The sequence below is a fragment of the Salvelinus sp. IW2-2015 genome, linkage group LG32 (genome assembly GCF_002910315.2).
Source record: "Salvelinus sp. IW2-2015 linkage group LG32, ASM291031v2, whole genome shotgun sequence".
Classification (NCBI taxonomy): domain Eukaryota; kingdom Metazoa; phylum Chordata; class Actinopteri; order Salmoniformes; family Salmonidae; genus Salvelinus; species Salvelinus sp. IW2-2015.
In genome coordinates, this window is record NC_036871.1 from 34,371,492 (window position 1) to 34,393,915 (window position 22,424).

Consider the following 22,424-nt stretch of genomic DNA (forward strand, 5'->3'; position numbering starts at 1 on the left):
GTGCCCTGTACTGATTAAAGCAGTTACAGATCCATACAACTATGGGAGCCTTACTGTAGCAGTTACAGATCCATACAGCTATGGGCCCTTACTGTAGCAGTTACAGGATCCATACAGCTATGGCCTTACTGTAGCAGTTACAGATCCATACAGCTATGGAGCCTTACTGTAGCAGTTACAGATCCACTTACAGCTATGAGCCGTTACTGTAGCAGTTTACAGATCCATACAGCTATGGAGCCTTACTGTAGCAGTTACAGATCCATACAGCTATGGAGCCTTACTGTAGCAGTTACAGATCCATACAAGCTCTGGGTGCCTTACTGTAGCAGTTACAGATCCATACAGCTATGAACCTTACTGTAGCAGTTACAGATCCATACAGCTATGAGCCTTACTGTAGCAGTTACAGATCCATACAGCTATGGTTGGCCTTACTGTAGCAGTTACAGATCCATACAGCTATGCACCTTACTGTAGCAGTTACAGATCCATACAGCATATGCCTTGCTGTAGCAGTTACAGATCCATACAGCTATGGAGCCTTACTGTAGCAGTTACAGATCCATACAGCTATGGCCTTACTGTAGCAGTTACAAGATCCATACAGCTATGACCTTACTGTAGCAGTTACAGATCCATACAGCTTATGCACCTTACTGTAGCAGTTACAGATCCATACAGCTATGCACCTTCTGTAGCAGTTACAGATCCATACAACTATGAGCCTTACTGTAGCAGTTACAGATCCATACAGCTATGGAGCCTTACTGTAGCATTACAGATCCTACAGCTATGGTGCCTTCTGTAGGCAGTTACAAGATCCATACAGCTATGCGACCTTACTGTAGCAGTTACAGATCCATACAGCTATGAGTGCCTTACTGTAGCAGTTACAGATCCATCAGCTATGGGCCTTACTGTAGCAGTTACAGATCAAACAGCTATGGCCTTACTGTAGCAGTTACAGATCCATACAGCTATGGAGCCTTACTGTAGCAGTTACAGATCATACAGTTATGAGCCTTACTGTAGCAGTTACGGATCCATACAGCTATGGAGCTTACTGTAGCAGTTACAGATCGAACAGTATGAGCCTTACTGTAGCAGTTACAGATCCATACAGCTATGGTGCCTTACTTGTAGCAGTTACAGATCCATACAGCTATGAGCCTTACTGTAGCAGTTACAAGATCCATACAGCTATGCAGCCTTACTGTAGCAGTTACAGATCCATACAGTATGGCTTACTGTAGCAGTTACAGATCCATAAGCTATGCACCTTACTGTAGCAGTTACAGGTCCATACAGCTATGGAGCCTTACTGTAGCAGTTACAGATCCATACAGCTATGCACCTTACTGTAGCAGTTACAGATCCATACAGCTATGGAGCCTTGCTGTAGAGTTACAGATCCATACAGCTATGGTGCCTTACTGTAGCAGTTACAGATCCATACAGCTATGAACCTTACTGTAGCAGTTTACAGATCCATACAGCCTATTGGAGCCTTGCTGTAGCAGTTACAAGATCCATACAGCTATGAGCCACCTTACTGTAGCAGTTACAGATCCATACAGTATGAGCCTTACTGTAGCGGTTACAGATCCATTACAGCTATTGCACCTTACTGTAGCAGTTACAGATCCATACAGTATGAGCCTTACTGTAGCAGTTACAGATCCATACAGTATGGAGCCTACTGTAGCATTACAGATCCATACAGCTATGCACCTTACTGTAGCAGTTACAGATCCATACAGCTATGGGTGCCTTACTGTAGCAGTTACAGATCCATACAGCTATGGGTGCCTTACTGTAGCAGTTACAGATCCATACAGCTATGGTGCCTTACTGTAGCAGTTACAGATCCATACAGCTATGCACCTTACTGTAGCAGTTACAGATCCATACAGCTATGACCTTACTGTAGCAGTTACAGATCCATACAGCTATGAACCTTACTGTAGCAGTTACAGATCCATACAGCTATGAGCCTTACTGTAGCAGTTACAGATCCATACAGCTATGGGCCTTACTGTAGCAGTTACAGATCCATACAGCTATGGAGCCTTACTGTAGCAGTTACAGATCCATACAGCTATGCACCTTACTGTAGCAGTTACAGATCCATACAGCTATGGAGCCTTACTGTAGCAGTTACAGATCCATACAGCTATGCACCTTACTGTAGCAGTTACAGATCCATAACAGCTATGGACCTTACTGTAGCATTACAGATCCATTACAGCTATGCACCTTACTGTAGCAGTTACAGATTCTACAGCTATGCACCTTACTGTAGCAGTTACAGATCATACAGCTATGCACCTTACTGTACAGTTACAGATTCATACAGCTATGCACCTTCACTCTTCTCTTAGCAGTATACAGATTCATAAGCAGTGACAGATTACAGCTATGCACCTTACTGTTAGCAGTTACAGAACCATACAGCTATGACCTTTACTGTAGGCAGTTACAGACTTCATACAGCTATGCACCTTACCTGCTAGCAGTTACAGATTCATACAGCTATGCACCTTACTTAGCAGTACAGAACCATAAGCTATGCACCTTACTGTAGCAGTTCAGAACCATACGCTATGACCTTACTGTAGCAGTTACAGATTCCATACAGCTATGCACCTTACTGTAGCAGTTACAGATCCATACAGCTATGGGTGCCTCGATCTGACGAAAATAAACTTCCGTACACTTCCTGAGTTATGTTTACACACACTTCCTGAGTTATGTTTATTAATACCAAATTAATTATATGGTTGATAAGAATGGTCAAAAGGGTTGAGCGGGTCATGGCTGATTGGCCACATCCCAGTTTCATCTGATTCTGCGATGGAGCAGTAGTTCGCTCGCCCGCTGGCCAACAGTCAACGCCATCTGTGTCCTGGCAGTCAACGTCATCTGTGTTGGCAGTCAACGTCATCGGTGTCCCGGGAGTCAACGTCATCGGTGTCCTGCTCGATCTTCTTTTTAGAGTCTATGTGCTCGATGCCAAGCTAGCCAGCTAACGGAGCACAAGTTGACTGAAGAGAAAGCCGCAACCCTTCATTTAAACTCGCTTAATTGTACAATGGTAATCTGATTATCCACATGTAGATTTACTTTTGACAATAATCTCCTAGCAATTCTTGCAAGGCAAGGGCGTTAGCTAGCTAGCTAGCCGGCGATAAGCCTGACAGTGACAGCTAAATTAGCTAATTTAACCATCCTGTTACACGGTGACCGACTCSGACATGATCAAATCGCGTATCACGGTTTTAAAATACTAAAACATTAAAGTAGCTAGTATATTTGCACTTACTTGATATAATGTTTTAAATGAAATCCAATTTGTATGTAGTTACAGTAGTTAACGTTRCAGTACTAGGTCGGTGATGGAACTGACAGCTCCACAAACAATGAGTGGATGATGTCATWCCGAGTAAGGAATCATTTCCCCCAGACGCTGATCTAAGGCCAGTTGAGTGTTTATTCCCTGGTTAAGGTTGGAATTCGGGGTGGATAATCTGATCCTAGGTCTGTGAATACGAGCAATTTCCAGACATATTTCTCTACACGGATGGGACCTGAGGAAGGACAAAATTGTTAACGTGCATTTGAATCGTGTTCCTTGCGAGCATTTGGCGCTAGATGGCGCCAATGGTTCATTCAAAGATATCAGCTTGACCCTGGCTCAATCTCTTGCACTCATCAAGGAGTTAGGCTAGAGAGTTATCCCTTGTAAACCCTTGTAAAGCTCTCATCAACATTAAAGTCTGGGCTAGACATGATATTTCAAGGTAGATCAGATTTCAGGCATCTGTATTTTGGGGTCATTATTTCCCCTTTCTGATGTAACATGCCTTTAAGTTTGTAAACCTGTGTCCATAACACATGATTAATAGCTATATGAAATAAGAGATTAGTGGATTCACATGATTAATAGCTATATGAAATAAGAGATTAGTGGATTCACATAAGACCTTCAACTGTTGTTCAGTTTATTGCTTTGTATATCTACTAAAAAGGATAAACTATTATATCAACAGAACTATTGAGCAAGTGATACTTCTGTAACCGTTAATAGCCTTGGCTTCATGCATGTTAACATTAGAAGCCCTCCCTAAGTTTGTTTTGTTTCACTGCTTTAGCACATCTGCCAACCCGGATGTTTTAGCCGTGTCTGAATCCTGGCTTAGAAAGACCACCAAAACTCAGATATTTTCATCCCCAATTACAAGATTTTCAACAAGATAGAACAGCCAAAGGGGCGTGTTGCAATCTACTGCAAAGACTGCCTGCAGTTCTTTCTTACTATCCAGGTCTGTTCCCAAACAATTTGAACTTCTACTTTTAAAAATCCACCTCTCTAAAAACAAGTCTCTCAACCGTTGCCGCCTGCTATAGACCACCCTCTGCCCCCAGCTGTGCTCTTGGACACTATATGTGAACTGATTGCCCCCATCTATCTTCAAGTTCGTGCTGCTGAGCGACCTAAATTTGAACATGCTCAAAACCCCAGCCACCCTACAATCTAAGCTTGATGCCCTCAATCTCACACAAATTATCAATGGACCGTACCAGGGTACCACCCCAATTCCGTAAACTCGGGTACCCTCATAGATATCATCCTAACAAAACTTGCCCTCCAAATACACCTCTGCTGTTTTCAACCAAGATCTCAGCGATCACTGCCTCATTGCCTGTATCGTAATGGGTCCAGCGTCAAACGACCTCCACTCATCACTGGTCAAACGCTCCCTGAAACACTTCAGCGAGCAGCCTTTCTAATCGACCTGGCCGGGGATATCCTGGAAGATATCGATCTCATCCCGTCAGTAGAGGATGCCTGGTCATTTTTTAAAAATGTTCCTTCACCATCTTGAATAAGCATGCCCATTCAAGAAATTTAGAACCAGGAACAGATATAGCCCTTGGTTCTCTCCTGACCTGACTGCCCTTAACCAACAGAAAAACATCCTATGGCGTTCTGCATTAGCATCGAACAGCCCCCGTGATATGCAACTTTTCAGGGAAGCCAGAAAAACATATACACAGGCAGTTAGAACAGCCAAGGCTAGCTTTTCAAGCAGAAATTTGCTTCCTGCAACACAAATTCAAAAAAGTTCTGGGACACCGTAAAGTCCATGGAGAATAAAACACCTCCTCCCAGCTTCCAACCGCTCTGAAGATAGGAAACACTGTCACCACCGACAATCCACTATAATTGAGAATTTCAATAAGCATTTTTCCACGGCTGGCCATGCTTTCCATCTGGCTGCCCCTACCCCGGACACAGCACTGCCCTCCCCTCTGCTACTCGCCCAAGCTTCCCCCATTTCTCTTTCTCCCAAATACAGTCTAGCTGATGTCCTAAATGAGCTGCAAAATCTGGACCCTTACAAATCAGCCGGCTAGATAATCTGGACCCTTTCTTTCTAAAACTATCTGCTGATTGTTGCCACCCTATTACTAGCCTCTTCAACCTCTCTTTCGTGTCGTCCGAGATCCCCAAAGATTGGAAAGCAGCTGCGGTTATCCCCCTCTTCAAAGGGGGGACACCCTTGACCCTAACTGCTACAGACCTATATCTATCCTACCCTGCCTTTCTAAGGTCTTCAAAGCCAAGTCAACAAACAGATTACCGACCATATTTCGAATCCCCACCACACCTTCTCCGCTATGCAATCTGGTTTCAGAGCTGGTCATGGGTGCTACCTCAGCCACGCTCAAGGTCATAAACGACATCGTAACCGCCATCGATAGGAAAACATACTGTGCAGCCGTATTCATTGACCTGGCCAAGGCTTTTGGACTCTGTCAATCACCACATCCTCATTGGCAGACTCGACAGCCTTGGTTTCTCTAATGATTGCCTCGCCTGGTTCACCAACTAACTTCTCTGATCGAGTTCAGTGTGTCAAATCGAGGGTCTGTTGTCGGGCCTCTGGCAGTCTCTATGGGGTGCCACAGGGTTCAATTCTTGGACGCGACTCTCTTCTCTGTATACATCAATGATGTCGCTCTTGCTGCTGGTGATTCTCTGATCCACCTCTACGGCAGACGACACTAATTCTGTATACTTCTGCCCTTCTTTTGACACTGTGTTAACAACTCTCCGGCGAGCTTCAATGCCATCAACTCTCCTTCCGTGGCCTCCAACTGCTCTTAATACAAGTAAAACCAAATGCATGCTCTTCAACCGATCGCTGCCTGCCCCTGCCCGCCTGTCCAACATCACTACTTTGGACGGTTCTGACTTAGAATATGTGGACAACTACAAATACCTAGGTGTCTGGTTAGACTGTAAACTCTCCTTCCAGACTCACATCAACATCTTCCATCCAAAGTCAAATCTAGAATTGCTTTTATTCGCAACAAAGCATCCTTTACTCTGCTGCCAAAACATACCCTTGTAAAACTGACCATCCTACCAATCCTCGACTTCGGTGATGTCATTTACAAAATAGCTCCAAAACCCTACTCAATAAATTGGATGCAGTCTATCACAGTGCCATCCGTTTTGTCACCAAAGCCCCATTACTACCCACCACTGCGACCTGTACTCTCGTTGGCTGGCCCTCGCTTCATACTCGTCGCCAAACCCACTGGTTCCAGGTCATCTACAAGACCCTGCTAGGTAAAGTCCCCCTTATCTCTGCTCGCTGGTCACCATAGCAGCACCTATCTGTAGCACGCGCCTCCAGCAGGCTATTCTCTCTAGTCACCCCAAAACCAATTCTTCCTTTGGACGCCTCTCCTTCCAGTTCTCTGCTGCCAATGACTGGAACGAACTACAAAATCTCTGAAATTGAAACACCTATCTCCCTCACTAGCTTTAAGCACCAGCTGTCAGAGCAGCTCTAGATTACTGCACCTGTACATAACCCATCTACAATTTAGCCCAAACAACTACCTCTTACCTACTGTATTTATTTTATTAATTTATTTTGCTCCTTTGCACCCCATTATTTTCTGTCTCTACTTTGCACTTTTTCCGCTGCAAACCAACCATTCCAGGGTTTTTTTTTTTAGTTTTATTTTACTTGCTGTGTTGTATTCACTTCACCTCCATGGCCTTTTATATTTTTATTTATTTATTTTATTTATTTATACATATATTTGTTTGCCTTCACCCCCTTATCTCACCTCACTTGCTCACATTGTATATAGACTTATTTTTTTTTTTTTCACTGTATTATTGACTATATGTTTGTTTTTACTCCATGTGTAACTATGTGTTGTTGTATGTGTCGAACTGCTTTGCTTTATCTTGGCCAGGTCGCAATTGTAAATGAGAACGTGTTCTCAATTTGCCTACCTGGTTAAATAAAGGTTAAATAAAAAAAAATAAAAATAAAAAAAAGTATATTTGTTAAGGGTCATGGGTTGGGGTAAAAGTTAATGGTTTAAATTATGTTGGTTTGAAAGCATTGTACTTTGATCTTCCTCTTGAGCATGGCCAGATACTGATGACCCCACGTTCCTTATCCACTGGCTCATTGCAACTGCTTTTCAAAATGGCTGCCACCTTTCCCTCTCTGACTTTCTTATAGACCGGCAGACATTTGATGCTCTTGGAATGCCCTGGCTCTGGCTCTCATTACATGGCAGATGCAGTAGTTTTTTTCTCTCTCTCTCCATTAATTAACTCAATTTCTATAGGGAATAGGTTATTTAAGCAATAAGGCCTGAGGGGATGTGGTATATGGCTAATATACCCCGACTAAGGGCTATTCTAAAGCACGACGCAACGAGGAGTGCCTGTAGATATATAGTAGTGTAATAATGTTATATGATGTACTGTTTTATCTTTTGTTTTATGTGTAATGTAAGTGCCTTATTGCGTTTGGACCCAGGAATAGTAGCTGCTGCTTTGGCACAACCCCCGAGCGGACTGATTGCTATTATAAACTGGTTACCAATGTAATTAGAAGACTAAAAAGAAATGTAATAAGTCAAATGTAATAAGTCACCTCTGGGTTTGTGGTCTATTGTCAATATAACATGGCTACGGGCTGTATCCAGGCAATCTGCATTGCGTCATGCACAAGAACAGCCCTTAGCCGGGTATATTGGCCATATACCACAACCCTTGAGGTGAGTTATGCTATTATAAACTGGTTACCAACGTAATTAGAAGAGTAAAAATAAATGTTTTGTCATACCCGTGGTATCGGTCTGATATATCACTGCTGTCAGCCAATCAGCATTCAGGCTTGAACCACACAGTTTATAATCCTGTTTACACAACATGAACTGTTAATTTTATTTTGGGCTCTTTTTGTGTGGATGGGAAGATAATAGGATTGTGTGCGTTTCTGTTCACTCTACTGTACTTATTAAATATTCCTCTTCCTCTTGTAACAATGCCTGTAAAGGGCTATCGCTCTGTAAACAATGCCTGTAAAGGGCTATCACTCTGTAACAATGCCTGTAAAGGGCTATCACTCTGTAACAATGCCTGTAAAGGGCTATACTCTGTAACATCCTGTAAAGGGCTATCACTCTGTAACAATGCCTGTAAAGGGCTATCACTCTGTAACAATACCTGTAAAGGGCTATCACTCTGTAACAATGCCTGTAAAGGGCTATCACTCTGTAACAATGCCTGTAAAGGGCTATCACTATGTGACAATACCTGTAAAGGGCTATCGCCTCTGTAACAATACCTGTAAAGGGCTATCGCTATGTGACAATACCTGTAAAGTATATCACTCTGTAACAATGCCTGTAAAGGGCTATCACTCTATAACAATGCCTGAAAGGGCTATTGCTATGTGACAATACCTGTAAAGGGGTATCCTATGTGACAATACCTGTAAAGGCTATCACTCTATAACAATGCCTGTAAGGGCTATCGCTATGTGACATACCTGTAAAGGGCTATCGCTATGTGACATACCTGTAAAGGTATATCGCTCTGTAATAATGCCTGTAAAGGGCTATCACCTGTAACAATGCCTGTAAAGGGCTACACTCTGTAACAATGCCTGTAAAGGGCTATCACTTATAACAATGCCTGTAAAGGGCTATCGCTACTGGACAATACATGTAAAGGTATACCTCTGTAATAATGCCTGTAAAGGGCTATCACTCTTGTAACAATGCCTGTAAAGGGCTATCACTCTGTAACAATGCCTGTAAAGGCTATCACTGTATAAACAATGCCTGTAAAGGGCTATCGCTATATGTGACAATACCTGTAAAGGTATATCCTCTGTAATAATGCTGTAAAGGGCTATCACTTCTATAACAATGCCTGTAAAGGCTATCGCTCTGTAATAATGCCTGTAAAGGGCTATCACTCTGTAATAATGCCTGTAAAGGGCTATCACTCTGTAATAATGCCTGTAAAGGTATATCGCTCTGTAATATGCATGTAAAGGCTATCAATCTGTAATAATGCCTGTAAAAGGCTATCACTCTGTAACAATGCCTGTAAAGGGCTATCACTCTGTGACAATACCTGTAAAGGTAATCGCTCTGTAATAATGCCTGTAAAGGGCTATCACTCTGTAATAATGCCTGTAAAGGGCTATCACTCTGTAAACAATGCCTGTAAAGGCTATCACTCTGTAACAATGCCTGTAAAGGGCTATCGCTATGTGACAATACCTGTAAAGGTATATGCTCTATGTATAATGCATCGTTAAAGGGCGATTCAATCTGTAATAATGCCTGTAAAGGGCTATCACTCTGTAATAATGCCTGTAAAGGGCTATCACTCTGTAACAATGCCTGTAAAGGGCTATCGCTATGTGACAATACCTTGTAAAGGTATATGCTCTGTAAATAATGCCTGTAAAGGGCTATCGCTCTGTAACAATGCCTGTAAAGGGCTATCGCTCTGTAACAATGCCTGTAAGGGCTATAGCTTCGTAACAATGCCTGTAAAGGGCTATCGCTATGTGACAAATGCCTGTAAAGGTATATCGCTCTGTAATAATGCCTGTAAAGGGCTATCACTATGTGACAATACCTGTAAAGGTATATCGCTCTGTAATAATGCCTGTAAAGGGCTATCGCTATTGTGACAATACCTGTAAAGGTAAATCACTCTGTTGACAATGCCTGTAAAGGGCTATCACTCTGTAACAATACCTTGTAAAGGCTAATCGCTCTGTAACATGCCTGTTAAAGGGCTATCACTCTGTAAAATGCCTGTAAAGGGATATCAATCTGTAACAATGCCTGTAAAGGGTATCAATCTGTAACAATGCTGTAAAGGATACACTCTGTAACAATGCCTGTAAAGAGGTATCAATCTGTAACAATGCCTGTAAAGGGATATCAATCTGTAACAATGCCTGTAAAGGGCTAGCACTCTGTAACAATGCCTGTAAAGGGATATCAATCTGTAACAATGCCTGTAAAGGGCTATCACTCTGTAACAATGCCTGTAAAGTATATCAATCCTGTAACAATGCCTGTAAAGGGATATCAATCTGTAAACAATGCCTGTAAAGGGCGATATCAATCTTGTGACAATGCCTGTAAAGGGATATCATCTGTAAAATGCCTGTAAAGGGATATCAATCTGTAACAATGCCTGTAAAGGGCTAGCACTCCTGTAACAATGCCTGTAAAGGGCTATCACTCTGTTACTGTTACCATGGAAACTCATCTCATGACTTAAAAATCAGGTTACCACGAGCAGGTGCATATCGTGTGTGTGTGTATATATGTGTACCTCACTCGCTTTCTCAACCAAATACAACATATTTCCTGATGTAACTTACTTGGAACACACACACTCTCCATCAAATATATCAAACCTTCCAACAAACAAGCTCCCGTTCAGAGAAAAAAATATGAAATATGAAWATGAAATATTCAAAAATATGAAATATCCACACATTGTTTCATTCAAGCCTGCTGATGTAATGTATTCATTGGCATAAAACAGTGAGTTTAGTGATTGTAAATAATCTCATGCTTATCCTCTACCCCCAGACCTACTGTAGGTGCAAGAGTCAAAACAAATCACATTTTATTCGTCACATGCTTCGTAAACAACAGGTATAGACTAACAGTGAAATGCTTACGGGCCCTTCCCAACAATGCAGAGAGAAAGAAAATAGAGAAACAATAGATAAGTAATAATAAATACACAATAGTGAGTGCGTGTGTGATGATCATCTTAACCATTCTCTATGATAACTTTGTGCTGTCAGAATCATATAGACTAATCTGTTACAGAGAGAGCTCGTCAGTGGAACCCACAGTTAGTCTGTTGTTATGTTATTTTACCTTTATTTTATCAGGGAGTCATACTGAGACCAAGTTCTCTTTTACAGATGAGCCCTGAATATCAGAAATTATAGAAAATACACACATCAACATTGTTCAGTCTGCCATTAACCTGCCTTCGCCTGGTCGGCTCCATTTGGGTGTAAAGAGTTAAGTCACCCAATGACCAACACAAACACATCCAAATAAAAGTGTGTGTGCGCATGTGAGTGTGTGTGTGAATTCCACAGTGACGTCACAAAAGCTTCACCACAACAACATAACATATAGACCTAGCTGGCTGATGCATTGCACCAGATTTGGAACAAAGCATTTTCTCCATCTGTAGATCATAACATTGTCCTCCTTCATCAAGCATGTTCACTTCTTTTTTTATAAGATTCATTTTTAATATGGGCCAATACAACAATACGCATGTTTTCAACTTGCCAGTGTGTAGTGGAATTCAACCATGCACACAGCCCACACACACTAAGTGAACAGCCTTCGCAAACAAATCCTGACATCTGAAAATGCCTGTAGTCAGAAGCCCCTTTTCAATGGATGTGTAGACCTGAAGGCATTCATATTTTTATACGAATAAAAGTATAAAGAAAATAAATTGTAGTCATGTAATTTTTCCTCTACCATTTCATTCAATATTTTGTTCGTGCGAGGAGAAATGAACTTGTGTGACTTACGGCCATTTTTGGGGTGTCGCTTCATTGTTTTCGCATCATCTCATCCACAGCACGAGCGAGGTGCGCGCCAATCATAGATATATGCTYAGTAGATATTTTGACCCATGCATTTTTTGGGTGGTACATTTCTGGTAGCTGATCTGTAAATTGGTACATCATCCAACATGGCTGAACAATAGAAAATTGTCATTTAAATACACGTTATTCAAATGTGGCACAGAATTTTGAGATGATAATGATTGACCATACATTCTTCGAACGGTCTAATTGGATATCGGTTCTATTGATATATTGCTATGGCGCTAACCTCGCGATAGCCTATTCTAGGATTGGAGCGCTGTTCGCGAACTGATGCTGACAGCCGCTCGATCGATGCAAAGGTTACATTTTATCCTAGCATGCTACTTCAAGACGCATACGCACTGCAGAGCTTACTGAAATATAAATGTTTACAAAAAATGGTAAAAATTAGATTGATTTCCGTGGCTATGTAGCAGTTGCCTGATGGTGGATGCACTTTTGGGATTTCGGATTTGCACGGACGCCCGTGTGTCTGCTCTCTCACTAGTAAAGTGGCTTCATGAGTGTCCAAAGTAACAGTGGAAGTGGTGGTGGAAGTTTGGAGGCGACGCCATCTTGGTCGCAGCTATCCTCGTCCCTAACGATTTCTCAACAACACATAACGGCGACCACCAAGACCAAGGAAGGTAAATTCAGCAACGATGTCATTCGTCGAAGTCTGTTCGATGGGAAATGGATACTGTTTCCAGTTATATCGCCCCAATTCGACGGGAATATGGATGTCAATGGATGCCGCGAATTGATGGCCGAACCTTGTCAGTTACAGTCAGTACAGTAGCTAGCTAACGTTACCTCGCTATAAAGGTGTCAGCACTCAGCTACAGTAGAACAATAGCGATGGAATATTCAGACAGGAGCAGACCGATTGAGTGAAAACAAGTAGGACTGAGAGCAGTCTAGACCGCTGGACCGACAGATGGCCAAGCCCAAGGCATTGTTGTTTATGTAGTTAGCTAGTGATGTTGCCGAGACCTCTGATAAACAGCTGTGGGTAGCTAGTTGCCTCTAGTCTTCCGTCGAACAGCAATGCTACTGCAGGTCCATGCGAATCCACTGAGTTATGATGAATTCAAATTCCTTGTTCTTTGCCAAACAAAGAAGTTTAGGCCTACATTCTGATCACTTCAACATCAGAACAAGAATAGAATGTTGCTGTCATGCAACAGAACTAAAGTCTGTGACTGATGCCATCGGAACGGAAGTTTGTCACAGAGGCTCACGTTACTTTAGTATATTAGTGTGTCACAATTGTTACTGTTGCAAAATATTCCAATTGGGATTGTAATAACATTGTAACTATGGCTTCCTGCTGGACTGGGGTCAAGATGAGGCCTGGATGTGGTATTCCTGTGGACATATTTAGTGTATTTAGTGCTTGTCAGTTGTCAATGCTTTATAACTGTTGTCTGGTTTCACTTTACTTGCACCTCTGTCATAGGGTGTGTGTGTGTGTGTGTGTGTGTGTGTGTCAGTGTCAGACATTGAGTTGAAGTTCAGGCCCACAGCTCAGCTGTTGAATCTGAGCTAATGTGCTTGTACCAGTACCCAATACTGACTGCTAAGTCGTATTGGTCACACAGTCTAACATACTGTTGACACCTGATACATACTACAGTACCAGTCAAAAGTTTGGACACCTACTCATTCAAGGATTTTTCTTTATTTTGACTATTTTCTACATTGTAGAATAATAGTGAAGACATCAAAACTATGAAATGACACATGGAATCATGTAGTAACCAAAAAAGTGTTGAACAAATCAAAATATATTTTAGATTCTTCAAAGTAGCCACCCTTTGCTTTGATGACAGCTTTGCACACTTTTGGCGTTCTCTCAACCAGCTTCACCTGGAATGCTTTTCCAACAGTCTTGAAGGAGTTCCCATATATACTGAGCACTTGTTGGCTGCTTTTCCTTCACTCTGCAGTCCAACTTATCCCAAACCATCTCAGTTGGGATCAGGTTGGGTGAATGTGGAGGCCAGGTCATCTGATGCAGCACTCCATCACTCTCCTTCTTGGTTACATAGCCCTTACACAGCCTGGAGGTGTGTTGGGTCATTGTCCTTTTGAAAAACAAATGATAGTCCCACTAAGCGCAAACCAGATGTGATGGCGTATCGCTGCAGAATGCTGTGGTAGCCATGCTGGTTAAGTGTGCCTTGAATTCTAAATGAATCACTGACAGTGTCACCAGCAAAGCACTATTACTCCTCCATGCTTCACGGTGGGAACCACACATGCGGAGATCCTTTCTCCTACTCTGCCTCTCACAAAGACATGGTGGTTGGAACCAAAAATCTAAGGACAGATTTCCACCGGTCTAATGTCCATTGCTCGCGTTTCTTGGCCCAAGCAAGTCTTATTGGTGTTCTTTAGTAGTCGTTTCTTTAACAGGAATTTGACCATGAAGGCCTGATTCACACAGTCTCCTCAGAACAGTAGATGTTGAGATGTGTCTGTTACTTGAACTCTGAAGTATTTATTTGGGCTGCGTTTTCTGAGGCTGGTAACTCTAATGAACTTATCCTCTGCAACAGAGGTAACTCTGGGTCTTCCTTTCCTGTGGCGGTCCTCATGAGAGCCAGTTTCATCATAGAGTTTGATGGTTTTTGCAACTGCACTTGAAGAAACTTTCAAAGTTCTTGAAATGTTCCAGATTGACTGACCTTCATGTCTTAAAGTAATGATGGACTGTCGTTTCTCTACTTATTTGAGCTGTTCTTGCCATAATATGGACTTGGTCTTTTACCAAATAGGGCTATTTTCTGTATACCAACCCTACCTTGTCACAACACAACTGATTGGCTCAAACGCATTAAGAAGGAATGAAATTCCACAAATTAACATTTAACAAGGGACACCTGTTCATTGAAATGCATTCCAGGTGACTACCTCATGAAGCTGGTTGAGAGAATGCCAAGAGTGTGCAAAACTGTCATCAAGGCAAAGGGTGGCTACTTTGAAGAATCTCAAATATAAAATATATTTTGATTTGTTTGATGCTTTTTTTGGTTACTACATGATTCCATATGTGTTATTTCATAGTTTTATTGTTTTCACTATTATTCTACAATGTAGAAAATTGTAAAAAAATAAAAACCCTTGAATGAATAGGTGTGCCCAAACTTTTGACTGGTACTGTAAGTGCTATAGCTTAGTGCTGTCCATAATGTGTTCACTAAATGCAGATAGGCTAAGTTGATGTGGGACTGGTGAGGTGCACTGCACTCAAACCGTTTGCACTTATCTGATGTGCACTTATTTGAAGTGGATAGTAGTGTGAGACAGTCRGATACAGTTTGCTGTATCCTTACATAGCCATATGTAGCCTTGTCTTATGTTGTGTTTAGGCCCCATGGAGGAGCTGCACAGCCTGGACCCTCGCAGGCAGGAGCTTCTGGAGGCTAGGTTCATGGGTGCGGTCAGCGGCAACACCGTAGGAAGCAGCGCCAGCGGCGGGGCCAAGGTGACAGACACACCCGTTATTACGCAATTACTATTTCACACATAAATACTATAACGCACACGTGCAAGTTTTTACTCATACCAGACACACCAAAAAGCTTTTTGAATGACAAGCACATGAAAATCACACATTACACACACTCTTAAACATTTATGTCTGACTTGTCTGTATGTCCAGGGTCTGGCCAACGAGTGCTCCAACCACAGCTATGGCAGTCTCGGCTCTTCCAGCGACAAAGAGTCAGAGGTGAGACACACACACTATGCAGAGACGATGTCAGTGAGGGACAGGTCTGGCCTAGTTTCAGTGATTAGATGTCACACCATATCACCGACACACAGGTGGCTTACTCGCTGTTTAAAGAAAAGACGCCATTTTGTTTGAGTGGAGACAAGGAAGGCAGGCATTTTGTCTATGTAGCCATTTACATTTTTGGAACCATGGACAGTTAATCAGGAGACTGAATGATATCTTTGTTTGTCCTTGCATGACCCACCTCAATCTTTCTCTTTCCTCCCTCTTTTAACCGTCCTCGCTCTCTTTCCTCCATCCCTATCTCACCCTCTCCTCACTCTTTTTAATGTATCTTTCTCTCCCTAGAACTCTGATATGAAGAGGGGGAGTTCTCCTGCATATTCTGTACGTACTCTTCCTTCCTACTGTCCTACCCCCCCCCCCACACACACACACACATTCATACATCTCTCTTCCTAAGGGGACACGCGAATGTCAGAAAAGTGATTTACTATTTGTTTATTCTCAGACCCCTGAGAAGAAGCACTCTGAGTCGCCCAGAGGAAGGAAGAGGAAAGCTGACATCCAATCGGAGAACAGCCAGGGTATGACACATACATACAGTGCCTTCAGAAAGTATGCACACCCCTTGCAAAAAGGCATTCAAATTGGAAGAAATTTGGCAAAGAAACCAACTTTGTGTCATGAATTCAAAGCATTAMATTTAAGGCAAATCTAAAACAACTCTGAATAGCCTAGTTACACTTTTGACTAAATCTGCTTTAAGATCTATGGCAAGACTTGAAAATGGCTGTCTAGCAATGATCAATAACCAACTTGACAGAGCTTGACTTTTAAAAAGAATAATATGCAAATATTGTACAATCCAGGTGTGCAAAGCTCTTAGAGACTTACCCAGAAAGACTCACAGCTGTAATCGCTGCCAAAGATTATTCTAGCATGTATTGACTCAGGGCTGTGAATACTTATGTAAATAAGATATTTCTATTTAACTATGCAAGTCGGTTAAGAACAAATTCTTATTTTCAATGACGGCCTAGGGGGGTTAACTGCCTTGTTCAGGGGTAGAATGACAGATTTTTACCTTGTCAGCTTGGGGATTCGATCTTGCAACCTTTTGGTTAGTAGTCCAACGCTCTAACCACTAGGCTACCTGCCACCCCATTTTCAATACATTCGCTGAAGTTTCTAAACATGTTTTCACTTTGTCATTATGGGGTCTAGATGGGTGAGGAGAAAAATCTATTTAATCCATTTTGAATTCAGGCTGTAACACAACAAGATGTGAAATAAGTCAAGGGGTATGAATACTTTCTTAAGGCACTGTACCTGTTTTCTATGATTGTGTTTTGTAATCCTGTCTTGCATTTTATATTTGTATGTGATGTGTGTGTCTTTGTAAAAGAGACCTTGGTCTCAACTTGACTCCCTGTCAAAAATAAATARATGTTTAAATAAAATAAAACTAAAAACAACAGTCATTATAAACAGGGGTGAAATGATCTGGTCAGGATTTTTAGATTCTCCTTGGTACTTGATTTATTTTCATTTCAAAGTCACTCACTCGCAAGCTCCCTGACGGTAGTCGGGGCCTTCCATTAGACAATGTATATTCTGAATGTCACATGGTATCACTCAGTTAAACAAGATATATTGAATGTCACATGGTATCACTCAGTTAAACAAGGTAAACTATACATACAAAAGTATGTGGACACCTCTTCAAATTAGTGGATTAGGCTATTTCAGCCACACCTGTTGCTGAAAGGTGTTTAAAATCGAGCACACGGCCATGCAATCTCCATAGACAAACATTGTCAGTAGAATGGCCTTACCGAAGAGCTCAGTGACTTTCAGCGTGGCACCATCAAAGGATGCCATCTTTCCAACAAGTCAGTCCATTAAATTTCTGCCCTGCTAGAGCTGCCCCGGTCAACTGTAAGTGCTGTTATTCTGAAGTGGAAACATCTAGATGAATGTAACAGTTTAACATTACGTCCGTCCCCTCGCCCGACCCGGGCGCGAACCAGGGACCCTCTGCACACATCAACAACTATCACCCACGAAGCATCGTTACCCATCGCTCCACAAAATCCGCAGCCCTTGCAGAGCAAGGGGAACCACTACTTCAAGGTCTCAAACCGAGTGATGTAACCGATTGAAAYGCTATTAACTAGCTAGCCATTTCACATCCGTTACAGATGCAACAATGGTTCAGCCGCGAAGTGGTAGGCCACACAAGCTCACAGAACGGGACCGCCAAGTGCTGAAGCTCATAGCGTGTAAAAATTGTCTGTCTTTGGTTGCAACACTCACTACGAGTTCCAAACTGCCTCTGGAAGCAACGTCAGCACAAGAACTGTTCGCCGGGAGCTTCATGAAATGGGTTTCTATGGCCTAGCAGCTGCACACACACACAAGCCTAAGATTACCATGTGCAATGCCAAGCGTCGGCTGGAGTGGTGTAAAGCTCTCCTCCATTGGACTCTGGAGCAGTGGAAACGTGTTCTCTGGCGTGATGAATCATACTTATCCATCTGGCTGTCCGACAGACTAATCATGGTTTGGCGGATGCCAGGAGAAAGCTAACTGCCCCAATGCATAGTGCCAACTGTAAAGTTTGGTGGAGGAGGAATAATGGTCTGGGTCTGTTTTTCATAATTCGGACTAGACCCCTTAGTTCCAGTGAAGGGAAATCTTAACGCTACAGCATACAATGACATTCTAGACGGTTCTGTGCTTCTAACTTTGTGGCAACAGTTTGTCAAAGGCCCTTTCCTGTTTCAGCATGACAATGCCCCCATGCACAAAGCGAGGTCCATACAGAAATTGTTTGTCGAGATCGGTGTGGAAGAACTTGAGTGGCCTGCACAGAGCCCTGACCTCAACCCCATCGGACACCTTTGGCATCAATTGGAACATTGACTGCGAGCCAGGCCTAATCACCCAACATCATTGCCCGACCTCACTAATGCTCTTGTGGCTGAATGGAAGCAAGTCCTGGAAGAAATGTTCCAACATCTAGTGGAAAACCTTCCCAGAAGACTGGAGGCTGTTTTGGCATCAGAGGGGAACCAACTCCATATTAATGCCCATGATTTTGGAATGAGATGTTCGACGAGCAGGTGTCCACATACCTTTGGTCATGTAGTGTATATTCTGAATGTCACTCTCCGTTAAACAAGGTCATTGTTACATTCTGTTGTAAGGTCCCTGGGCTGTGCTAACCTCTGTAGCTGTGTTAATGCGTTGCTAACCCACGGTATCTGCTCTGTGTTCTCCTCTACCACAGGGAAGACTTCCACACGGGGGCCCAAGATCAGTGACTACTTTGATGTGAGTGTCGTATTATGTAGTTGTTCCAGACTCGTTATTTATATGCACTTTGTGTTCTCTCTGTGTAAGTTAAACTAAATGTGCCAAGCTGGTTGGTCTTGACTCGGAAGATGTCTAGTGAGATGCAGCCTATGTGGAGTTGCCAGAAAATGCTAACATCCTGTTTTCAGGGATACAGTATTTTCAATCTAAGTAGGGACTCGGCTCAGGCATCTTTCTACGCCTGCTATGTTAGGTTAAGTGAGATGATTGTGATTAGGTCGTGGTGTGATCATTGTGATTGGTTGACATTGTGAATTTCCCAACTTGAGGCATTCTTCTATACGCTATGAAAGTCCCATCTACTTCCTGGATCATGTCCCTTGCTGTTTTAAGAATGGGATTCCACAAATTTGTCCTCAAATGTATGTATGTCCTCAAATATTTGAGAAAGCAGTCATTTAAGATGCATGTAAAATTATATTCCTATTAGTGTATTATTTACCCAATGCCTTTAAGGTTTTCCATAATGAAAAATAAAATGCAATGGAAACCCTTTATTATTATTATTATATATTTATATATTTTTTTCTATTTCACGTTTTATTTTGAGATTTGTATATATATATATATATATATGTGTATGTGTATATAAAAAAAWAWATATATATAAAAATGTTGGTAATTTTTACCCCTTTTTTATGATATCCAATTGGTAGTTACAGTCTTGTCCCATCGCTGCAACTCCCGTACGGACTCGGGAGAGGCGAAGGTCGAGTGCGTCCTCCGAAACACAATCCAACCAATCCGCACTGCTTCTTGACACACTACCCGCTTAACCCGTAAGCCAGCTGCACCAATGTGTTGGAGGAAACACAGTACAACTAGCGACTGAAGTCAGCATGCATTGCGCCCGGCCTGCCACAGGAGTCACTAGAGCGCGATGGGACAAGGATATCCCGGCCAGCGAAACCCTGCCCTAACCCGGGCGCCGCTGGGCCAATTGTGCGCTGCCTCATGGGTCTCCCGGTCACGGCCGGCTGCAACACAGCCTGGGATCGAACCTGGGTCTGTAGTGACGGCTCTAGCGCCTTACACTTCGAACACACTGACAGCGTCATTGCATTTTGGTACACCAGAATTACATTCATTTCCAATGAAACGCTATGTTTGCCTTGCAGTGTTGCAGAGGCAGCTGCAGTGCGTTCATTGTGGTGCATACGTTGGATTTATCGAATGTATGCGTCAAACTATATGTGTAGACAGCTTGACAGAAATGTAGCAGAAGGTGAATGTTGAACTTTTGTTGCATACATATCCAGATGATGCTGCGACTATTTTGCGCAACGACGCTGTCGGTGTGTTGGAAGCATTAGACCGCTGCGTCACTTGGGAGAATGGAAAACTTTAATGAAAGCCATTAGGTAGAACAAAATTAATCCACAAATACAAATATAATTGTACATATATCTTAAATGAACGCATTCAAAAACAGTATGGGGCATGATCCAAGAAGTAGGCGGGACTTTCATAGTGTATTGCTGGGCAATATGTATGTGATGTCACTTCCTGCTCCTCACCCTGCTGTTTCCTGTGTGTAGTTCCAGGGGGGGAGTGGCTCCAGTCCGGTGAGGGCTCTACCCCAGTTCCTCCGCTCACCACAGAACTCTCACCACGGTGCTCACTCTGCACCTGGCTCTAACGTATGTATACACACGTGGTAGGACCTTTTTGGGCTTTGGTGTGTGTTTCATCACCTTGTTTATAACAGTGTTGTATGTGTGTTGCCTCTCTGTAGATMAGACAGAACAGCTCCTCTCCTACCAGTCTGTGTTTCGGAGATCACCTGATGAACCACAAAGCCTCCTCCAGCAAGTGTGTTCAGGTAAGACTTGCACACTCTCTCTTTCTTCACACTCTTATCGCATCTCCTTACGCTCCTCACACCTGTCACACTTTTTTCTCACCTACTCCTCTCCTGTCTCTCTCCAGACAGAGTTGACAGGTCTGAAACTGGCTGCTCTAGAGAGCAACAAGAGTCTGGACCTGGAGAAGAAAGAGGGACGCATAGATGACCTGCTTAGGGTGAGTTTAGGTGCTAGTTAGGGTACTACAGGTGATGTGTAGAGGTTGTACTAGTTAGGGAACTACAGGTGATGGACCGCGCCTCCTTCTCTGACATCAGCTTGTTCTGTTTTCAGATAGAAGTCCAAGTCGTTCCCCTCACAAAACTCTAGAACCGTACAGAACCCTAAAGACAGAGAGAAAGAGACAGAAGAGAAAGCGTGAAGCAAAATTGCAAGATTATGTTATAATGCTGTAATTGCAATCAATTGTTGTTTTTGCAACAGAATAGAGGGTTCCACTAACTCTATTGTGTTTGTGTGAACTGAAAGTGGCCTCTGGGAGATTCAACACTGACAGAGATTTATGATGTCTTTGGGTGATACCAGGGAGAATCGTCTCGGGCCAGACCCCTGGTTTCTTACCACAATGAGAACAGTTTTTACAGCCGATACTTTCTGTTGTGAATTATAAGCATCTTTCATACAAATCTTAACCTTTTGACCCATTCCAATACATCTGTTGTTTGTCATGTAGATTGAAGGAGGATGGACTTTGCTATAAAAGGCTGTGGCTCAAACCAGCTTGTTGAGTTCTCAGTGATCACCTCCAGGGGTGATTACCGACCAGCTCCATTACTGCACTAATTAAATAATTAAGTATGATTGTTTTTGAAGAAACCTAAAAGTCTCTCCTTTGATTACAATAATTCCACCACAGGAGAAAAACAGAGAAAGAGCGTGAGCAAGAGAAACAGAGAAGACAATGGACTCCATTAACTATAACCTAAGAGGCATCTCAACAGTCTAAAATGGCTTCCTCTCCTTCATGCGGCACTGATGTGAAAGAACTATACTAGGTTTGAGGTAAAATGTCACTTACGTGTCTGTATCCAGGGAGAAGTAGTCGTAGAGTTTGACTATTCTGGGATGGTCCAGCTGTTTGTGTATCCGGTATTTCTTACAGGCAATGCCTGGGACAGAAAACAATATTGGTGTGTAAGCAAGTCTGGTCAAATAACGTTTAAAAACATGGATGTAAAACTTGGTTGTAAATTCTGCGTCTCATACTTGTGGTATTCTGCCTTCTTCTCCTCTCTCCAGTGTCTTGTTGAGATTGTGGTGGATTTAACGCTGCGTGAGCGCTGCTCAACCAGGTCAAAGGCCTGAAACATCAGAACAAGCACATCAGACAAACACTCCACAAGAGCCCAGCACAGGTACAAATATGGATCCTAGAATCAATCACTTCTCTCATAAGGGCAGATTCGAAGCGTAAAGTAGAGCGCAAGGTGGAGACACCGC

At 42.6% G+C, this 22,424-nt stretch overlaps 1 protein-coding gene and 1 pseudogene across 1 annotated transcript in view; one reads left to right on the forward strand and one right to left on the reverse strand.

Annotated features, from left to right (window-relative positions):
* Nucleotides 1–12,266, reverse strand: part of LOC111956513 (dynein, cytoplasmic 1, intermediate chain 2a-like) — a 33,408-nt pseudogene extending 21,142 nt beyond the window's left edge.
* A 49-nt stretch (nucleotides 12,267–12,315) lies between these two features.
* The window catches only part of LOC111956512 (serine/threonine-protein kinase tousled-like 1-B), a 20,099-nt gene continuing 9,990 nt past the window's right edge, over nucleotides 12,316–22,424 (forward strand). The window contains exons 1-11 of the mRNA XM_070436578.1: nucleotides 12,316–12,643; nucleotides 15,371–15,486; nucleotides 15,664–15,732; nucleotides 16,087–16,125; nucleotides 16,250–16,325; nucleotides 19,034–19,077; nucleotides 20,658–20,759; nucleotides 20,855–20,941; nucleotides 21,049–21,157; nucleotides 21,841–21,860; nucleotides 22,017–22,073. Coding sequence (XP_070292679.1) covers nucleotides 12,517–12,643; nucleotides 15,371–15,486; nucleotides 15,664–15,732; nucleotides 16,087–16,125; nucleotides 16,250–16,325; nucleotides 19,034–19,077; nucleotides 20,658–20,759; nucleotides 20,855–20,941; nucleotides 21,049–21,157; nucleotides 21,841–21,860; nucleotides 22,017–22,073 — 846 coding nt within the window. The 5' untranslated portion in view covers nucleotides 12,316–12,516. The remainder of the gene's footprint in view (nucleotides 12,644–15,370; nucleotides 15,487–15,663; nucleotides 15,733–16,086; nucleotides 16,126–16,249; nucleotides 16,326–19,033; nucleotides 19,078–20,657; nucleotides 20,760–20,854; nucleotides 20,942–21,048; nucleotides 21,158–21,840; nucleotides 21,861–22,016; nucleotides 22,074–22,424) is intronic.